General features: G+C 33.6%; 3 protein-coding genes across 5 annotated transcripts; 1 reads left to right on the top strand and 2 right to left on the bottom strand.

The window, feature by feature from the left end:
- The first annotated feature begins 1,908 nt into the window (after positions 1-1,908).
- LOC108484728 (kinesin-like protein KIN-4A) lies at positions 1,909-7,277 on the top strand. Of its 2 annotated transcripts, none has more exons than XM_053030179.1 (19): positions 1,909-2,124; positions 2,464-2,598; positions 2,726-2,875; positions 2,964-3,113; positions 3,199-3,446; positions 3,522-3,694; positions 3,776-3,900; positions 3,982-4,018; positions 4,082-4,173; positions 4,247-4,348; positions 4,417-4,632; positions 4,708-4,803; positions 4,888-5,199; positions 5,292-5,569; positions 5,664-5,714; positions 5,785-6,006; positions 6,078-6,381; positions 6,466-6,766; positions 6,854-7,277. In XM_053030179.1, exons 1-18 carry the CDS (start codon positions 1,981-1,983, stop codon positions 6,676-6,678), a joined length of 3,048 nt encoding a protein of 1,015 aa, XP_052886139.1. In that variant the 5' UTR covers positions 1,909-1,980; the 3' UTR covers positions 6,679-6,766; positions 6,854-7,277. The 2 variants fall into 2 exon arrangements, with proteins under 2 accessions (XP_052886139.1, XP_052886140.1); XM_053030180.1 differs by having other exon boundaries at positions 2,016-2,129.
- A 401-nt stretch (positions 7,278-7,678) lies between these two features.
- Positions 7,679-11,818, bottom strand: LOC108484149 (uncharacterized). 2 transcript variants are annotated; one of them, XM_017787834.2, is made up of 3 exons: positions 11,686-11,818; positions 11,323-11,589; positions 7,679-8,146 (listed from the first exon to the last, which is right to left on the bottom strand). In XM_017787834.2, exons 2-3 carry the CDS (start codon positions 11,497-11,499, stop codon positions 7,781-7,783), a joined length of 543 nt encoding a protein of 180 aa, XP_017643323.1. In that variant the 5' UTR covers positions 11,500-11,589; positions 11,686-11,818; the 3' UTR covers positions 7,679-7,780. The 2 variants fall into 2 exon arrangements, with proteins under 2 accessions (XP_017643323.1, XP_017643324.1); XM_017787835.2 differs by lacking the exon at positions 11,686-11,818 and adding an exon at positions 10,572-10,610 and having other exon boundaries at positions 11,323-11,441.
- A 3,695-nt stretch (positions 11,819-15,513) lies between these two features.
- On the bottom strand, positions 15,514-17,610 carry LOC108484513 (probable WRKY transcription factor 7). The gene is made up of 3 exons (XM_017788325.2): positions 16,692-17,610; positions 16,480-16,605; positions 15,514-15,998 (listed from the first exon to the last, which is right to left on the bottom strand). The coding sequence occupies exons 1-3, from the start codon at positions 17,354-17,356 to the stop codon at positions 15,833-15,835; spliced, it is 957 nt and encodes a 318-aa protein (XP_017643814.1). The 5' UTR covers positions 17,357-17,610; the 3' UTR covers positions 15,514-15,832.
- Between the last annotated feature and the right edge of the window lie 402 nt (positions 17,611-18,012).

The following is an 18,012-nucleotide window of genomic DNA, read 5'->3' as shown; positions in this document are numbered from 1 at the left end:
AAGAGGAATAGACTATGTCTATTTATAGGCTTGCAAAGCCATATTCTAGTAGGATTGAAACACCTTATCCTAATCAATATAAAATAGATGGAGTTTAATAAGGTTTAAAACCTTATTCTAAAATAAAATAAAAGAAGTCTAGTTCTATATGGATTTTACTTTTATTTTATTTTCCATCGTATTTTATTTAAATAAGAATTTGGGTCACTTAATTCTAACAAATTTAAACAAAAAAAAAAAGGGTTAGTACCAATAAAGGTTCATTTTTGAAATTATTTACGGAAATGGGCCATTTCTAAAAATAATAATGGATATGGACCAAAAACCCAAAAACGCACTGACTTAAACGTGTTTTCAGAGGATAATCCATAAAAACACTTTCACGTCAGCTCTTTTTTTCTTGTGTCAAGCAAAAGCACTCTAATTTGGACATGCTTTACTAAAAAGCACTCATGAGAACGTGCTTTTGGCCATGTTTTCCCCCAGCGGTCACCTCCAATGGTTGTTTAAAAATCTAGCCATTGAGCCTCCAACGGTCAGGAAAAAAAGTATATAAATCTGACACAAGAAAAAAAGTGCTGACGTGGAAGCGTTTCCCTGAGTTATCCCTTAAACTTGCATTCACGTCAGCGCGTTTTTGAGTTTTCAGTCCATACTGACTATTATTTTTAAAAACAGTCAATTTCCATAAATAATTTCGAAAATAGACCTTTATTGATACTAAACACAAAAAAAAAAAAACAATATACCTAATAAAAGTCATGAACCAAAGTTTTTTTTTTTCTTCCAAAAATCGTATATTATTGGATATCACATGGCTTATGTGTTTGTGTCATCCCTGTTTTCTACCATAGCTTACAATCATGAAATCTTATAACAAAAACCAAAAATCTAAAAAAAAACTGATAAATATTGTAATTCTTAAATATTTTTATTAATTTTATGAATATTTTAAATATTTATTTAATTATTAATAGATCAACAATAAAATTAATTAAAACAAAAATTGATGATATGATAATTTGAATACTAATTTTGTTTTTAAAATATGGATGCTTTGTTGATATTTCAAATTTTATTGTTGTTATTCTGATCTCTCAATTTGTAATATGTACCAAAAAGAAAAAATAATACAGGATTATTTGCATCCAACATTATAAATTTTAAATTGTTTAATTAAGTATGAATTAGGCACTTCAATCAATCTAAAGTCAGCTTGGACTTCAAATGTGGGGGTCGAATTTGAGTTAGCTTATATTTAAATTTTACGAATCAAATCTTAATCACATGTAGACTTAATACTTGGATAGGCTGAATTCTACGAGTTAAAGAAAACAAATAATATCCTTAAAATTTTACAACTATTTCTTCTTTCTAACCTATCAGATTAAAATTATTTAAATGTAATAATTACAGATGCATTTACGTGTTTATTTACATTCCACCGCAAAATAATATGAGAAATTCATGAAGTAAGAGAATAAATTAAATGTAGATTATCCGTGTGTGATGCATACATTTATTCATTATTGTATTTAATAATTGAAATATATTAAATTACTCTTTTGAATGAATTTTTGAAAACTAGGCTCCACGTAGTCTTGACTCCTTAAAATGGTAAATATGTATATTAATCCTTTAAACTTTATGAAAATATAAATAAGCATAATGGTAATATTGCATTTTGACCCCAAAAATTTATAATTTATCTATAATCCATCCTAAAGTAATTTCTAACTTCTCTCTTAATTCTCATTTCAATTTCAATTAAACAAATTATTAAAAATTAAAAATAATTAAAATATCATAAAAACCTATCTTTTAACAATTTTTGCCTTACTTCTAAGAGATGCATTGATCTGTTTCCACTCCAATTGATAAGGTTTCAACCACTATGTATAGTGCAATTTTTAAAAAAGAAAATTGAATTTTACATAAATAATTATTATTTAATTTTTTTCTTTCACTTTTCAAAAGAGAATGGATTGTATAAACTATGAATGCAGTTTCGTTTTCTCCTTCCCAAAACATTCTGTAAGAAAAGTAAACAGGGTAGAGCTAAAAAGGACAAAAAAAGAACATGTGATTGTGTCAAATTGTCAAAGACAAAAACTCCATGAACAAGTAAGGTTAGAAATATAGATACAAACAGAGATTGAAAAGGAATGAGTGTCATGAAAGTATGTTTTAATTTTACTTGTGGGATTTTGTAGTGAAGGCAAAGAAAAAATCATATAACTGTTCCTCAACTACCCTTCCCTGCAGTTCCTCTACCTCTCTATTTCTTTTCTTCTTTGTTCTTTCACACACAACAGCAGGAAACTCATTCCCTTCACTAGTTGTTGCATTACTAAAACAACAAAAATCTTACAAAAAAGGAATATTCTTTTCTCTTTTGGGGGGTTTTCTTTATTTCTTTTCTCTTTGTGTTTGGAAATTGTGAAACTTTTTTTCTTTGTTTAGCTGTTTCCTATGGAAACTACTCCAGTTTCTGAGGATTGTTGTGTTAAGGTTGCTGTTCATGTAAGACCACTTATTGTTGATGAAAAGCTTCAAGGTTGTAATGATTGTGTTACCGTTAGCCCAGGGAAACCTCAGGTACTGTCACTTTTTAGACCAAATACAAGTGTTCACACTGTTAAAAAATTGCTTGTTCATATAGAGATCTGGATCTTTAGGTGATTAAATGCTGAATTTAGTTAGTTTCTATGTTTGTTTCTTACAGGTTCAGATTGGGACACATTCCTTTACATTTGATCATGTCTACGGTAGCACCACGGGTTCACCGGCATCTTCCATGTTCGATGAATGTATTGTTCCACTTGTTAATGGTTTGTTCCAAGGATATAATGCTACTGTTCTTGCTTATGGTCAGGTATATACAGTTGAATCTATTACAAGACACTGATAACTATTGTATAGATTTGAGTTTTGTTGTTGTGATTTTAAGTTCCAATCTGCAGACTGGATCAGGTAAAACATATACTATGGGAACAGGTTTCAAAGATGGTTGTCATATAGGAATCACTCCACAAGTAATGAATGCTTTGTTCAACAAGATTGATAGTCTAAAACATCAAATCCAGTTCCAATTACATGTTTCCTTCATTGAGGTTTGTTATCATGCATTTCCTGTAAGAGAACTGTAAATGTTTTCATAATTTATAGTTCTTACATATATGGTTTTTATGCTGAAAGATTTTGAAAGAAGAAGTGCATGATTTGTTGGATCCGACGTCTCCGAACAAATCAGATACTGCAAGCACGGGAAAAGTACATGTCTCCGGAAAACCACCTATTCAGATTCGTGAATCATCGAATGGTGTTATTACATTAGCAGGATCTACTGAAGTTAGTGTTACTACATTAAAAGAAATAGCAGCTTGCTTAGAACAAGGATCGTTGAGTCGAGCAACCGGGAGTACGAACATGAACAACCAATCAAGGTTAATTCATGTTCTGTTCTTGTTAATTTAGTATGCTTTAGTAATAATTTGCTATAACGATATGTGTTTGTATAGTCGCTCGCATGCAATCTTCACCATCACGTTAGAGCAAATGCCAATTACCGGAGATGGAAGTACTAATGACGTTATGAATGAAGAATATCTTTGTGCCAAGTTACATTTAGTAGACCTTGCTGGTTCGGAACGAGCAAAAAGAACAGGTTCTGATGGTATGCGTTTTAAAGAAGGTTAGTGGCATCACTTATCGTTTCTTCGTATCACGAAAGTAATCTTCTCCATCAAGTAATTGCCATGTATCATCTAAATAGGAGTTCATATCAACAAGGGCTTGCTTGCACTTGGTAATGTCATTAGTGCACTTGGTGATGAAAAAAAACGCAAAGAAGGTATTCACGTTCCATATCGAGATAGTAAACTTACTCGGCTTTTGCAGGTATGACTGGTATATTTGATATCTTTTTGTGTCTCTATTTGTTTTGTATTAAGCGCTGAAAATGCAAGCATTTTTGGACAGGATTCACTTGGTGGCAACAGCAGAACTGTCATGATAGGTACTGCCATTATTTGTTTTCACTTGGTGGCAAGCATTCCTTAACGAATTTCTTTCGTTGCAGCCTGCATTAGTCCGGCCGATATCAATGCCGAGGAAACTCTTAATACTTTGAAGTATGCAAATCGAGCTCGTAATATCCAAAACAAGCCTGTTGTAAGTTCAAAGAGAATGATTTTCAAAGTAGTTTCCATACAGGATTTTCATTCTTATTTTTGGCTTTAAATAGGTTAACCGAGATCCTATGTCCAACGAGATGCTAAAAATGCGTCAACAATTACAGTATCTGCAAGCCGAACTTTGTGCTCGTGGGGGTTCTGATGAAGTACAGGTATCATGTTACTCTTAATTACTTGTTTCAGTCCTTCACAAGTATTGTAATAGGACTTATTGTTGTAGGTTCTCAAGGAAAGAATTGCTTGGCTTGAAGCTACTAATGAGGATCTTTGCCAAAAACTTCATGAGTACCGCAAAAAATGCAACATTACGGAGCAATGTGAAATAGATTCGAGAAACTTTGATGAAGAGACAGCTAAAGAATGGGAGCACAAACTTCTACAGAACACGATGGACAAAGAGTTACACGAGTTGAACAGACGTCTCGAGGAGAAAGAGGTATATTGTTCAATTGTTGGTAACTTTTCAAACACTAGCTAATTCTTCTATGTTCATCTATTATGTTTCGAATAGTCCGAGATGAAACTTTTCGGAGGCGACACGGTTGCACTGAAGCAGCATTTTGGGAAGAAAATTCAGGAACTAGAAGATGAGAAAAGAGCTGTGCAGGTTTAAAAACACATTTCTTTTTTTGCTGAACTCGAAGAAAAACCGTGCTTGTTTAACATTTGTTAACATATTTCATTGTTGCAGCAAGAACGAGATCGTTTATTGGCTGAAATTGAAAATCTTTCTGCTGGTTCTGAAGGACAAAAACAAAGAGTGCAGGACATACATGCTCAAAAACTAATGTCCCTTGAAGCACAGATTCTAGATTTTAAGAGAAAACAAGAGAACCAAGTTCAAGTTTTAAAGCTGAAACATAAGAGCGATGAAGCAACAAAACGACTGCAAGATGAAATTCAATTCATAAAGGCACAAAAGGTTCAGTTACAACATAGGATAAAACAAGAGGCCGAACAATTCCGTCAATGGAAAGCTTCTAGAGAAAAAGAACTATTGCAGGTGCCTTGTATATTACATTCTGATATTACATAAGAATAATCACACACTTTGTTACGTACTTAACTCGATTAATAACATGAATGTACAAGCAGTTGCGAAAAGAGGGCCGGAGAAATGAGTATGAAAGACACAAGCTGCAAGCTATAAACCAACGGCAAAAAATGGTTCTCCAAAGAAAAACCGAGGAGGCAGCCATGGCTACCAAGAGACTAAAAGAGTTGCTCGAAGCTCGTAAATCATCTGCCCGAGATAACACAGGTATGCTTTTGCAGACAAATGAGAAAGCATTACAACGATGGCTAGAACATGAATTAGAAGTGATGGTGAATGTACATGAAGTTCGGTTTGAGTACGAGAGTCAAAGCCAAGTGTATGTAACAAAATCCCTTTTGTGTACTAACACTGATGCATGATATATAAAAAGTATTCTTATATCACTTTCATTTATTATGCTCAAACACCAGTCGAGCTGCAATGGCGGAAGAGTTAGCTGTTTTGAAGAACAGATTTGCAAGGTATCGGTTGTTTACATGCATTTTATCTTCCGCCATACGGATTATATTGATGTATTGTACTGCTCTACAGGGCATCCTCAATGACACTAAATGCAAGAATGACTAGAATAGCTTCACTTGAGAATATGCTTAGCATATCATCGGATTCACTTATAGCAATGGCTTCACAACTTTCAGAAGCAGAAGAACGAGAGCGTTCTTTAACTAACCGTGGACGTTGGAATCAGTTGCGGTCCATGGGAGATGCAAAGAACTTACTTCAATACATGTTTAATTCTCTTGGTGATACAAGGTACTTTCTCTAGAACAAACAAATTATGGTTAATAAAGATCTTTAAAATGGTACTTATATGCTATGAACAGATGTCAATTATGGGAAAAAGACATGGAAATCAAGGAAATGAAAGAACAGCTTAAAGAACTTGTAAGTCTGTTGCGACAAAGCGAGTTACAACGAGAAGATGTAGAGAATGAGCTAAAATTAAGAGAGCAAGCTGTCGCCATTGCATTGGCTACATCACCGAATTCATTGGAGCACATCACTGATGACATGAACGGCTTGTTGTCTCCAATGTCTGTGCCAGTACGGAAACAGCTGAAATATTGCCCTGGTATCGTAAACGTCCCAGTCAGAGAATTGGTGCCGTTCATAGATCAAACACGAAAGGTAACGCCATTATCTAACCTTGATCATAGTGTTGCAACTTGCAATCAACTTTTATGCATGGTTGGATTCTCTCTGCTTGCGTAGATGGTACCACTAAGTCAATTACCGATGAAAAAGTTAGTCGCCATAGGACGAGCCGGTAATGGAAAACTATGGAGGTGGAAAAGATGGCATAACAAATGGCACGTACAATACAAATGGAAATGGCAAAAGCCCTGGAGACTCTCAGAATGGATTAGGCACAGTGAAGAAAACATTATAAAGGCAAAGCCTCGTTCACGAAGTTTTTCGTATTGAATTCGATATTCCATGGTACGAGATTATATTGGCCGTATTAATCTTTGATTTCTGGCCATGGTGCAGTGGAACCTAGGAAAAACTGCTGGTAATTTTTTTCCTTAGTACGATAGCATATGAGAATGATGATCTGCTATATATCAATGAACATTATATTTTCTCTTTGTTGATGCAGTGTATCGGAACTGGCTATAGGAATCTACATACACCGTATCGGTATGGTTGATTTTGAAAATATCAACACTATAAATTTGTCATCTTCAAATATAAAAAATTTCAAATATTTTTTCTTGCTTGTAAAGAAGTGTCGATGCTGCCGATAGCAACGGTGTGCCGAGTTCGTTGACATGGTTTCAGTGTTGATGCTTTAAGCAAAAATATAATGGATATAGTCCCTTCAGCTGTCTCACAGGTTTTGGCTTATTGCCCATCAATAATATAAACGTTAAGAGAAGAAAGTCAGGAATAATCTGTATGAAAGATTGGAGTATAATAAGTATTTTGTTTTTTAGTTCTCCATTTTGTACCTAATGTGTAATTTTTAATGTTCATATGTTTCAGCTTCTTATTAATTGTTATAAATGGAAAAATCTTCAGCTCTTCACGTCTCTCCCTAGATTCTTGTAAACCCAACCAGACCACTACGTCTGTCCTGCTTCAACCGGTTTAACCAGATTTCGAATAGTTTATTCTAAAGCTGATTCAACCCCTTCATTCGAACAAGTATACCGGCATATTGCCGGTCTGGTCAACCAGTCCAATCTGTTTCAGAACCATGGGAAAAAAAACAAGTGCCATTGAATGAACTCATTCAGTGCTATTGAAACTAAATAATTCCATAGATAAAAGCAAGCAATCTCTCTAACTTTGGTACAATATGATTATATGATACATTATTGTGCACTAAATCAAATTTTAACTCATTATTCTGTGACAAAAACCTTATCACTGACGAAGTACAGTGTTCTAATTCATGGCAAAGGAACAGATTTTGCTTCACTTTTGATTGGTAAAATGACAATTTATACTGATTATCAAATGGTACACCAATGTCATGAGTCTCATAGCAAGCATTGCAAGAGGTTCTATAAAGTGAGCAAATTTACATATTGCAGCACCAGTATGCATAATGCTCATCTTTACGATGATTACTAACGAGACCACCGCACTGTAAACAGATAAAGCTGCTTCCATCCGAGAATGCATCCAGTACGATTTGCATTCTACCTGTTTCAGCAAGTATAGAAGTCCCGTGAGCATCTGATGCAACCGTTGGATCATTGGGGTTGCATGGTACTGGTTCTGTTTTCAAAGGCTGTGCTTCAGCTATTGCACACTCAGCAAACAGAGAAGCCATCTGATCAACTGCCGTGCTCTCTTGCAGCTTAGTTCTGTACACTTCACGAGCACGGTACAATGACTGAAACACAGCTTCATCGCCGCCTCTAGTTCTTACAGCCATCACCACCTGTTCCATAACAGATAACCAGAGATTAAAACAGAGGAACAAGTAGGTCCAGGGTGCATGTCTCTAAATTAAGGCAGAATCAAGAGCCAACGATCTCCGGTTGTGGCAGAACAGTGATCGGCAAGGTGGCAAGCCAAAATATACAAGAAGATCAAACATACGCAAAATAGAACACACTTTAAAGGGTAGATATGTATTCAATGGTACTAATAAATAAGAATAAGTTTGCATAGGTCCACAACCTCTATCAGTTTCGACTATTAGTAATGAAAGGGGCCTTTCGCCAAGTTTATCCTAACTCTGAGCTTGAGGACAAGCTTTTTCTCTAGCAAGGGAGTAATATTATGGGCTGAATCTATACTAAGTTTGTCTAGGTCCAAAACCCCTATCAGTTTCGACTATTAGTAATGAAAGGGGCCTAGTGCCAAGTTTATCCTAACTCCAAGCTTGAGGACAAGCTCTTTCTCTAGCAAGGGACTGATCTTATGGGCCGAATCTATGTTAGGAAAGGCCATTAATTTTGATTATCTAATTAAGGCTTAGGTTGCTATTTTATTTCTTTCCTTACGTTTTGTTGCGATTTTATTTCAATTGATTTAATTCCTTTCTAGAATAGGCTTCCTATTTACATAATAAGACTTGTTTAAAGGGTAGAGATGTAGTCAATGGTGCTAATACATGAGAATAAGTTTGTGTAGGTCCACGACCCCTATCGGTTTTGACAATTAGTAATGGAAGGGACCTTTCGCACAAGTTTATTGTAACTCTGAGCTTGAGGACAAGCTCTTTCTCTAGCGAGGGAGTAAAATTATGCGCCAAATCTATAATAAGTTTGTTTAAGTCTACAACCCCTATCGGTTTCAACTATTAGTAACGGAAGGGACCTTTTGCCAAAGTTCATCATAGCTCCGAGCTTGAGGACAAGCTCTTTCTCTAGTAAGGGAGTAATATTATGAGCCGAATCTATAATAAGTTTGTGTAGGTCCATGACCCCTATCGGTTTCGACTATTAGTAACGAAAGGGACCTTTCGCCAAGTTTATCTTAACTCCAAGCTTGAGGACAAGCTCGTTCTCTAGCAAGGTAGTAATATTATCGGCCGAATCTTAGTTAGGAAAGGCCATTACTTTTGATTCTCTAATTAAGGCTTAGGTTACTATTTTTTTTCTTTCCTCAGGATTGGTTGCAATTTTATTTCAGTTGATTTAATTCCTTTCTAGAATAGGCTTCCTATTTACGCAATAAGACTAGTCCTTATCTAAAGGGTAAAGATGTATTCAATGGTGCTAATAAATAAATTTGTGTAGGTCCATGACCCCCATTAGTCTCGACTATTAGTAATGAAAGGGACCTTTCACCAAGTTTATCCTAACTCCAAGCTTGAGGACAAGCTCTTTCTCTAGCAAGGGAGTAATATTATGGGTTGAATCTATAATAAGTTTGTATAGGTCCACAACCCCTATCGGTTTCAACTATTAGCAATGGAAGGGACCTTTCACCATGTTTACCCTAACTCTAAGCTTGAGGACAAGCTCTTTCTCTAGCAAGGGAGTAATATTATGGGCCGAATCTATAACAAGTTTGTGTAGGTCCAAGACCCATATCAGTTTCAACTTAATGAGGGGACCTTTCTCCAAGTTTATCCTAGCTCCGAGCTTGAGGATAAGCTTTTTCTCTAGCAAGGGAGTGATATTATGGGCCGAATCTATAATAAGTTTGGGTAGGTCCACAACCCCTATCAGTTTCAACTATTAGTAATGAAAGGGGCCTTTCGCCAAGTTTATCCTAACTCCGAGCTTGAGGACAAGCTCTTACTCTAGCAAGGGAGTAAGATTATGAGCCAAATCTATTATAAGTTTGTGTAGGTCCACAACCCTTATCGGTTTCGCCTATTAGTAACAAGGGGACCTTTCCCCAAGTTTATCCTAACCCCGAGTTCGAGGACAAGTTCTTTCTCTAGCAAGGGAGTGACTTATGGGCCGAATCTATGTTAGGAAAGGCCATTAATTTTTATTCTCTCGCTTTGATTAGCTAAACTATCAATTCAAACCTCAGACATTACATATCCTTACTGTGTTTGTTTCAACGGTTCAAAGAAGAATCAATTATACCTTAAACTAAGGCATACTAGACATCAAGAACCGGTTCACACCATAAGACGTCAAATCTCGAAAAGATATGTAAAATAGCCTTCAAAGAGAATTGTTCTTTAATCAGATGTTGCTCTAGAATATTAAATGTTGAAAAATCATTACTCTAGTTAACCCGAGTTAAACTAATAGTGTGTATTCAATTGTATTATAGCTGCCTGCCTAAGAAAGGCAAAGCTACTTCTGTCCTCGTTGTATCGACAAACACCAAAAAGGATAAAGAAGCCATATTTTAGTTTGGCCCAAGATGGTCAACTCGGATGCCACGTATTTTACCACCAATACTTGTACCCATCAATGCAGTCTTCAAAAAGCCTACAGTGAGAAGTGGCGGAACAATACTTAATTACCAATCGGAATTCAAGGTTGATGGAAAAATAACAAGCAATTAAAGCTAATACATTCGAAAGGGGAACAACTAGCAAATGTCGAATTCATTAATATCCAAAAATAGTAGCTAGTTTCGAAAGTAATGAAAGTTCAAACAATCCGAAACTAATCACATCGAAGCAACAAGACATTTAAGTCTATAATCAATAAGAAAGATGTCGAAGAACAAGAGTTTTTTCAACCCCATTGTTCTAAAACAAAGAAAAGCTACTTCGATGAACAACATCATGGGAAATCGCATTAGGTTGACACCCTTTTTTTTCTTTGATTTCTTTCCATTCCAAAACCAAAATGCTTCACCATTTGTTCATCCTTAGACTGGCTCATTGATTGCGATTCTCAAATAAATGCCAAGACATAAAAACAATTGCTTTCAACCTCAAAAATTCAAACTTTGAACGTTTTTTTTCCTTCTACAAGACACCTCCTTTAACCCTTACTCTTAACAATAATAAATCCCCATTGTTCTTTACATATATTCATAATCACCCAATGTGTTTTTTTCTGTTCTTTTTTTGCAAACACAAATGAAATTCACTAACCATTAAGTACCCAAAAACATTAAGAAACAAACAAATCCCATTAACCTATCGAGAAAAAAGAGAACGAAATTGAAAAGGTCTCTTATGAAGATTACCGCTTGAAGAGCCTGAGAAGGTTTGCCTTGATCAATAAGATTACGAGCCATTGTAAGCAGGTCCTTACCAATATCATTCTGTCCTACCTGCTGAGTTGGCGCTGCTGCTGCTGCTGCGGCGGCGGCGGCTGTGGTGGTGGCCTCCGTCTCCATCATGTCGGCGTCCATACGGTCCATGGCATCTGGTCCTTTCCTTTCTTCTTCTCCGTCGATCAATGAATCTTTCTCTATGAGTATATCACCTTTTCCTTTTTCTTTTCTTTTTTTCTTTTTTTTTTTAAAAAAAGGCAAAAAAATATTAACAAACTGCTGATTGAGAAATGAAAATGATAAAGAGGATTCTAGCAAATTCTGGTGTGATACCTTTTTCTTTTCTTCAATCTTCCATTAGCGTTTTGGGTTTCTTCCATTGGACCTCCATATCATGGTTTTCAATAAATTCATGGACTAGCAGAACATGGCCTTGTTCTTTGAAGACCAATCCTGGAGTGGGCTATTGCAAGGCCATAAGAGCCTGCAAGATGAAAGTTGAGCTGAAGGTATTGGGCCAATGAGGTCTTGCTAGCTTGATGATGTTAGGAATTCTTCTAATTGGATCATTATAGTCCATTATTAAGGAAATTTTTTTATACAATGTCTTCTTATACTCGTAATCTCTCAAGTCTTTAAATTGAAAAAATGCGCTTTAAGTATCTTTAAATAACAACGGTGTTAATTAAGGTGTTGTTTGATAAATTGAAATAAATTAAAATTATTTTCATGATCATATATTTGAGATAAATCTTAAAAGCGCACATGAATTTTAATTTAATGTGTAATGTTATATGTGAACTTTGATTTTATACAATTTTATATATGAAATTTTAATTTGATTCAATTTCCACCAACTATTAACTCAATTATCGATATAGCGCTATTTTAAATTTACATATTGCATACAGATAAATTATATATATCCAATATAAAAATAAATCGATGCGATTATTTCTTTAAATGCACACAATTGAATTAAATTTAAAGTTTCACATACGCATTCGAACTATAATTAAAACTTCACGTGTATAATTATACCAAATCAAAATTCATGTATCAAATTACACATTTGATTAAAGTACATAGAACACGAATTCCAAAACTCTTTAACCCATCAACCCTAATAAACTTGATCAAAGTAATTAGAATGGAAAATTGGAAATTCTTGTGAATTTTTATTTTCAACTTTGTTTGAAAATGAGATTCTAGTAGTAGTAGTAGGTATAACTTTAGGTTTAAGAAATAGTTTACGTACAAGAGATACCTTAACAGAAAATCAAAGTGCTTGGTTTGTAGTACATTACTCTTCTTTTTATATATATTTTCTTGGTTTCAAAGTAAAGTTTGTGTGTTTCAGATTCATCCTCTCACACTTTTTCCTTTTCATACAATGTCAAAAAAAAGCCTTTGATTGACCAAATCCAATCGACCATACTTTAATAACAAGAAAATGACTAGAGTTATCACAACAAGCAACAAGGATGATTGGATTTTGTTTAAATATTACAAGTGGGTTAATTCCATGAATTGTGCTAGAAGTATGGTCTAAATTTTAAATTAGTCTTTGAATATCAAAATGTTCTATCCGATTCCTCAATTTGTTAGTATGGTATCAATCAGATCCTTCTATCAGCCTAGCCATTAGCTTGGGTATAAATTTTAGCTTAAATCTAATGTGAATATGTGTGTACCTATTGTATAGACAACTTAAATCTGTCATGTTTAAAAAAAATTCAATTTTTTAACACGTTAAATTCAAGTTTTCTGTACAATAAATACATATGTTTTAAATATACTTCACCAAGGGTGAAGCCAAGAATTTTATTTTTAGGGGCCAAAGCTAAAAGCTTTGTATTAAAAGAGCATAAATTGAATTATTCATTTTGGAAAGGGGCAAAAATACAATTCTTTCTCCAATTAACTAATGGTTAAAAAGGCTTAAATTGAATGTTTTAATTTTTGGATGGGGTTACAAAGCAATTTTCAATTTAACCAAGGTTGGGGGCCGTACACGATAGATCCAAACTAGCATTTAACATTTAAATTAATAACAAGGCTGATATAGAGACCTAATTAATACAATACTGATATATTGAAAACTCAATTAGAATATTTTGAAATTTAGGACAAATTTAAAACTCGTGTAATAATCAGAAGAAGTTTGGTGCAATTAACCCAATTGCAAATGTCAGACAATGGGTAAAGAAAAACAAGGTAGCCAAACTTCCTTTAATAGCTTTTAATGATAAAAGCAAGCAAAGCAAGCCCCATGTAGACTCTGTTTTAGAACCTTATATTTTGGGGTTTCAGTGGGAATGGAGAGATTTTCAAAGTGGGGAAAAAAGGGAGGTTGACTTTGAAATTAAACTAATGATTCAATCCTCCCCACAATTAAGAAAAATAAAAAAACAGTAGTATCAATGCATCTTGTTAATAGTGAAATTTAGGCAAAGTAAACGACTTTGACAAAAGCAAACTAATTATTTCAAACTCTTCGCTTATTTTAATTTGACATAATTTGATATTTCTGTTCTATGTTGTTAGTTAGTTGAAATAAACAGTTCACCTATGATTCATAATTTGATATGATTTTATTTTATTTCTTTGTATGTGTATGCATCGGAAGGATATTGAAAAAAAATTCACGTCAACCTTTTAATTGGAATGTTATTTGACTGGACTAACTAATGATATTATAAAAATAGGAGATGAGTTACGCCAAATTACAATACAATGAGATAAAAGTGCCATAGAAGCCCTTGTATTAAGATTCAGACTATATTTGTCACCTTTATTAAAAATAAGCAAATTAATCCACGTATGTTAGATTAAAGAGTAAATTGATATTTCTATTAAAAATTCACATTGTACGATTGTATGATGTTTGTTTCGTTAACCCATCAACCATGCTAGCTTTTAATAGTATGAAATTTTTAACAGAAAGAATCAATTTACTCTTTGATATAATGTACAAGGATTAATTTAACCATTTTTTGAATAAAAGGGGTAAAATGTCATCTAACTCTTAATACAATTATTTGCTTGTACATTTAGACTTATATTGTCAATTGTTAAAATGTTCATTTAGTTGTTTTTTTTTAACTTTCATTTATATATAATTTTAAGTATTTTTAATCACGTATCAAAATACGATACATAAAATCAATAAGTAACTAAAAAAAGTGGCACTAAACTTTTTCCTTGGGTATTTAAATTAACTTCTTCCGTTGCTTAAATATCATCTAACACCAAAATAGAATTAAATTCAAACCATAAAATAGATGAAAAAACCTACAGTTCATACACTAATGGTACATAAATTCAAACCCATAAATTAAAATATTTCCAAATCCAAAATACTAGTTGGAAAATTGGTCCCCCACCCCCCTCAATCATAATAAGGTAATCAAAGGGTACTTTTCTTTGAATCCATATTCCATACAACAATAGTAATGTTTTGAGAGACTTGAAATTCAAATGAAACATTAGAAAGTGTAGACAAGAAAAAGATGAGTGGATTACAGTTTAAGTTTGACCTAAACAGTTGAAAAAGTATATTTGTGATGCAACGTTCAACTCTATCTTCATAGAATAACCACTGTTGAAAAAGAAAACAAAAATGTTTTATTCTAAATTTCCTAATCTGAAAAGAAAAACACTATGAAAAGCAAAGAAATTTAGACATCAGCTGTTGACATTGAAAGAGGAAAAAAAAGAAGGGACAATAATCAACATGCCAGATAACTTACTTTGACTTCCTATTTTATTCCTCTAATTTTTTAAATGAATATTACATTATGAAACACTACCGATATGGGTAAGTCGAGTGCGTTTTGCGCTAGATAAGGTTAATTCGAACTTTATAATTTTGGGATTGTTTTAGTTTAGAGTCAAATTTATAATTTGGGTTGGTTTGAGCTTGGGACATTTGCAATTTAAGTTTGATTTTTTAAGTTATTTTGAGTTCGAAATAATGTATAGATAATCTTAAACAATATCACATTTTTTAAGAAAAAAGCTCCACATTTTCTTCTTTCTTTTGTCCCACTGCACTCAACACAAAGAAGAAACTTCATATTCATTGACTGCAATACCGATTTGCCTTGAAATACAAGAATAACAAATCAAATTTCAGACTATTTATCTATACCATATATATTATATTAAAAAGGAAAATTTTTTCTAGTAATTGAGTATAAGAACATCAACAAATACATTAAAAGAAAAAAAATACCCACCACTATGCATGATTCAACTCCCACCACCACCAAATCCACCATCATCTCCTACTCTATATGCCCCCCTCCAATACCAAAAAAACAATGAATACTATTTTGTCTTTTTTTTTTTTTTTAGAAACAGCTAAACTTACCCACTAATCAATCTTCTTTTGTCTTGTTGGAGACAGAACCTATGGATCTAAATTGACTAATCTGAACAACCCTATAGATATTTTAGCCGTTGGATGGGATGATCTTTATGATGATTCAAGAACTAGCGCCGATGGGACATCTGTGGTGATATTATGGCTATGATTGTGATCACCTTCGTATGTTACAATCAACATCCTTGGATCCTCGACAGCTCTTTCTACATGCTTCCTTGCAGGACAACCTCTGACACTGCTACATTTGTAATAGCCCCTGAAATTTGTTAAAACATATGGGACTGAGTTAAAAAAGTGAACTCAATGAACCAACTCGGTAGTAAGGCAATAATTCAATGTTATAATACAAATACTATTGTATTTTAAATCTCTATTATGAAAATTTAATAAATTAGTCCTAAATAAAAGAGTAAATTAATTATTTTTATTAAAATATTATCCCATACAAATTTACTCTTTAATCTAAATACTAATTTATCTATTTTTCTAGTAAAAGAATTTCTAATTCAAAAGTCTCCATGCACTTCCCCGCAAAAAGTCAAATTAACAATTAATTTTTTGCCAAATAGAATATGATTAATGTTTGTAGTTGAAAACCAAACAAAAAGGCATTCAATACATACATGAATTATTGTTTGAAAACTTTGGAACCCTTTAGTCAACTTCAAAAAAATTGAAACTTTGGTGTAGAATTCACTCTATTAGAATCCATTCGAAATTTAATCGAAAAAACACACCTTGGATGAGGAGAACCTTTGATTGGTTTTTGGCCATATTTTCTCCAAGAATAATCATCGTGAGGAATATCAGCCATTTTGTTGCTAACAGCTGGGACTCTAATGACTCTTTTCACTCTTGATTTCCTACATGAACACATACATAATCAAAATCAAATGAAACCATCAAAGATCACAATCAAAAAGTGAAGAACCAAGCACCAAGGACCAACCTCTTCTTGGAACAATGGCAACGAGCAGAGGATGATGATCCACACTTGAGATTAGCAACATCATCCATGGAATTACACTTCCTTTTTGAAGACAAAGGAGGTTTGCCATGAGAAGAAGGGTTAGTGAATTGAAAACCAATAGAGAAACACGGTTGGTGTTGTATGCTATCAGTATCCCCAGTCAATGAAGACATAACAGAATTCCCAGGCTCTAAAACACCAGTCTTTAAAACATGGCTACTTTTGGTTGGCAAAGGAGGTAACTTACAACTTGGGGTTGAATATAAAGGCTTAAAAGTCGATACTTCTTCATCTTTGCTCACTTGAATCTGTTGTTGTTGTGGGAGATGATTAAGAGGAGCTCGTCTGAACCGAGCATGACCAGTTCTAGGTCGACCCAATAACGAAATAACTTTTTTAAAGGAACTTACAGTCTTATCTGTAACAGCTTGGATTTCCATAGCTGGTTCTGAACTTGAAGGGGCATTAAAACAAACATCTTGCGAGCGAAGCTGTTGACTTTTAGACATCAATCTTATCAGTTCTTCAAAACCTTGAATCCCAGCATTAGCAGCTTCTTTCAAAGCAGTTTCCTCCATTTTGACTGTAAAACTGTTGCCTCCACCGCCAACGCCGCCGTGACCCATCATCAATTCCACCGTCATCTCTGCTCATACGAAAACAAAGAACACCCAGCCCTTTTGAGAAACTCCCAAATAAAAGCAGAGTTTATTATATAGATGAAGCAGAACAAAGAGGGGGGAACTGAAATGAATTGAGATTTAATTACGAAGAAAAAGTGAAAGATTGATTATGATTTATGATGAAAGAGATTCGAGTTTTCGTCAAAGGGATGCCTTTCTCATTGGGTCACTGACAAGAGATAAGGTCAAAAGGTGGGGATTAGCCGTTTGAAATTGATGACTCTGTAAATTTGGGATTTTTTTTCTAAAAAAATATTTAATATTAATTTCTCATAAATAAATTCTGATTTCTTTTTAATTGTATTCTAAAAACTGTACCGAGAATTGCATTTTATTTTCTTTATTTAAAAATAAATAAAGTATTCTATGTACGTTGGATGCGTGAGTAAAACAATCTTCTGTTAAAATAATAATATCGACCCAATAAAAGAGTATAGGCTAAATTTTATAAATATGTAAAATTGATAGTTAAATATGTTATTATACTTTATATATAAACACCAAATTTTAACAGATAAATTGTTATGCTAACTCATCTAGTGTGTGTATGATATAAGGAGTTTTGTAGTAATTTTACCTAATTTGTATCGATTTTTGATTTCTTAATTTTTCTTATT

Source organism: Gossypium arboreum, chromosome 6 (genome assembly GCF_025698485.1).
Source record: "Gossypium arboreum isolate Shixiya-1 chromosome 6, ASM2569848v2, whole genome shotgun sequence".
Taxonomy (NCBI): Eukaryota; Viridiplantae; Streptophyta; class Magnoliopsida; order Malvales; family Malvaceae; genus Gossypium; species Gossypium arboreum.
Note: the sequence above shows the minus strand (reverse complement) of the source record. Positions and strands in the feature narration are given on the sequence as shown.

Bases quoted from the DNA above. Each gene is read 5' to 3' on its own strand.
- LOC108484728 (XM_053030179.1), top strand. From the start codon at position 1,981: ATGGATTGTATAAACTATGAATGCAGTTTCGTTTTCTCCTTCCCAAAA. The intron at 4,019-4,081 runs GTACTGCCATTA...CTTTCGTTGCAG, and splicing joins CAGCAGAACTGTCATGATAG to CCTGCATTAGTCCGGCCGAT. The intron at 4,633-4,707 runs GTATATTGTTCA...TGTTTCGAATAG, and splicing joins GACGTCTCGAGGAGAAAGAG to TCCGAGATGAAACTTTTCGG.
- LOC108484149 (XM_017787834.2), bottom strand. From the start codon at position 11,499: ATGGACCGTATGGACGCCGACATGATGGAGACGGAGGCCACCACCACA. The intron at 8,147-11,322 runs GTAATCTTCATA...GTTATGGAACAG, and splicing joins CTTCTCAGGCTCTTCAAGCG to GTGGTGATGGCTGTAAGAAC.
- LOC108484513 (XM_017788325.2), bottom strand. From the start codon at position 17,356: ATGACGGTGGAATTGATGATGGGTCACGGCGGCGTTGGCGGTGGAGGC. The intron at 16,606-16,691 runs GTTGGTCCTTGG...GTGTTCATGTAG, and splicing joins TGCCATTGTTCCAAGAAGAG to GAAATCAAGAGTGAAAAGAG. The intron at 15,999-16,479 runs GTGTGTTTTTTC...AACAAATTTCAG, and splicing joins AAAGGTTCTCCTCATCCAAG to GGGCTATTACAAATGTAGCA.